The sequence below is a fragment of the Silene latifolia genome, chromosome 3 (genome assembly GCF_048544455.1).
Source record: "Silene latifolia isolate original U9 population chromosome 3, ASM4854445v1, whole genome shotgun sequence".
NCBI classification, from domain to species: domain Eukaryota; kingdom Viridiplantae; phylum Streptophyta; class Magnoliopsida; order Caryophyllales; family Caryophyllaceae; genus Silene; species Silene latifolia.
The window spans coordinates 71,090,482-71,092,544 of NC_133528.1; the positions used below are offsets into that span (position 1 = coordinate 71,090,482).

General features: G+C 35.5%; 1 protein-coding gene across 1 annotated transcript; it reads left to right on the top strand.

The window, feature by feature from the left end:
- The first annotated feature begins 642 nt into the window (after nt 1-642).
- LOC141649201 (uncharacterized) lies at nt 643-1,614 on the top strand. The gene has a single exon (XM_074457895.1). It carries the CDS (start codon nt 643-645, stop codon nt 1,612-1,614), a length of 972 nt encoding a protein of 323 aa, XP_074313996.1.
- Nucleotides 1,615-2,063: the final 449 nt, after the last annotated feature.

Consider the following 2,063-nt stretch of genomic DNA (forward strand, 5'->3'; position numbering starts at 1 on the left):
TACAATGGGATTTCATAGGTAGAATGTTGCAGGTCTATAACTTTCCTCCTCAGTTCAGGAAATGGTTAATGGGGTGCATTACATCTACCTGGTTCAGTATTAAGGTGAATGGTACTACTACTGGGTTTTTCAAAGGTGCTAGTGGTCTTAGACAAGGTGATCCCCTTTCACCCTTTATCTTTGTTATGGGAATGAAGATGCTCTCAAGAGTTTTACGTAGCATCCATAGCAGACATTAGGTTACTTATCATCCAAAATGTGGCAGAATGGGACTCAATCACCTCATCTTTGCTGATGACTTGATGATATTTGTGAGAGGTGATTCCCCTTCAGTGAATGCTGTGTCTGACTCTCTAGATTTGTTTGCTAACATGTCTGGATTGAGGGCCAATTCAGAGAAGACTAACATCTATATGGGAGGTTTAAGAGATGCAGTTAAGGAGTTAATCCTTAAGGACACAGGTTATGTGGAAGGAACCTTTCCTTTCAGATATCTGGGAGTACCTTTAAATGAAGGAAAGTTGAATAAGGGGATGTTTCTTTGATCTTCTTAGTAAAGTGCAAGCTGCCTTAAATACCTGGTCTACACACAAATTATCCTATGCTGGCAAAATTAATCTGATCAATACTATCATTTTTGGGATGGAGCAATACTGGTGTGCTACTTTACTAATTCCTAAAGGAGTGCACAAATTAATCACAAAGTTTTGCAGAAATTTTTTATGGCAGCCTGAGGATGGGAAGAGAAAGATGATAATGAAGAGCTGGTCTTCCTGCTGTGCTCCTTATCAGGAGGGAGGCTATAACATTAAAGAAATACTGTCTTGGAACAAATGTATTATCTGCAAATGGATATGGGCAATTGAGACTAAATCTGAAAGTGTGTGGGCAGCTTGGAATTACAAGTATAACATTAAAAATGAGGATTTCTGGGCAATGGAGGTCAAACCTCACCACTCAGAAAGCTGGAGAAGTATACTGCTGGTTAAGAATGAGCTAATTACTAGAACAGGCAGTATTGCAGAAGCAAAGCAAGTCTTGTTTCGTAGTGTGCAGGCAGGTAAATTGAATCTTAGCTTACTGTATGATTACCTTAGGGTACCAGCAGTAAAGATTAGTTGGGCAAAAGGAGTTTGGAACACTGCTGTCTTACCTAAGCATGGGTTTATTATGGTATTAGCTGTGCAGGGGAAGCTAGCTACTGTTGATAAGCTAAATCAGAAAGGGCAGTGCATTGTGAATAGATGTATCCTTTGCAAGAAGGATAATGAATCACATCAGCACCTATTTTTCAAATGTTCCTTTGCTAGTACAGTTTGGATAGGAGTCTTGCAATGGTTGAGAATGAGTTATAGAACAAGGAACATGAGGAAGGAACTACAATGGATAGCTAGATTTCAGAAGAGGAAACATTGGAAAGCTAGACTGTACTCTAGCAGTTTAGCTGCCACGGTCTATTGCTTATGGGAGGAACGGAATTGTCGTCTTTTTCGTGAAGAAGAGCATAGTTCTGAGTACATTTTGAAACGAATCCAGTATGTAGTTAGTGTGAGGCTTCTTTTTGTAACTAATTCTCGATATAAGAATGAGGTGGTAGATTATCTACAGTGCTAGATAATTATTGGTTATTCTTTGTAAGATTGGCCTTTATTCCCTTTATGGATGAATAAAATGGCTTGCTTTTCTTGCAAAAAAAAAAAATGTAATTAAATAAATCTATACAACTTAATTATACTATATAGTTTTAATCGATAGCACCGTGTGATGGACCCGACCAAGGGACTTTAATGTAAATATTATATAGTTTTGGTTGAAGTATAAATTTAGATAATATCAATATATGGTGATTTTCCTTAAAATAAACATGTCTCACTTAATCATATAATTATATAATTATTTAACATACACAAATATAATATAAGTAGGTTATATTTTGAAAACTATTAAAAGGTAAATAAATCAAGCTAGATTTCCAAAAGATATAATATTCTATAATTATTTCGATTTGATTTAATGCATATATGTAATATATTTATATAAATATATAACCTCTTAAATTTGTA

Excerpts from the sequence above, each read along its gene's own strand:
- LOC141649201 (XM_074457895.1), top strand. The coding sequence starts at position 643 with ATGGAGCAATACTGGTGTGCTACTTTACTAATTCCTAAAGGAGTGCAC.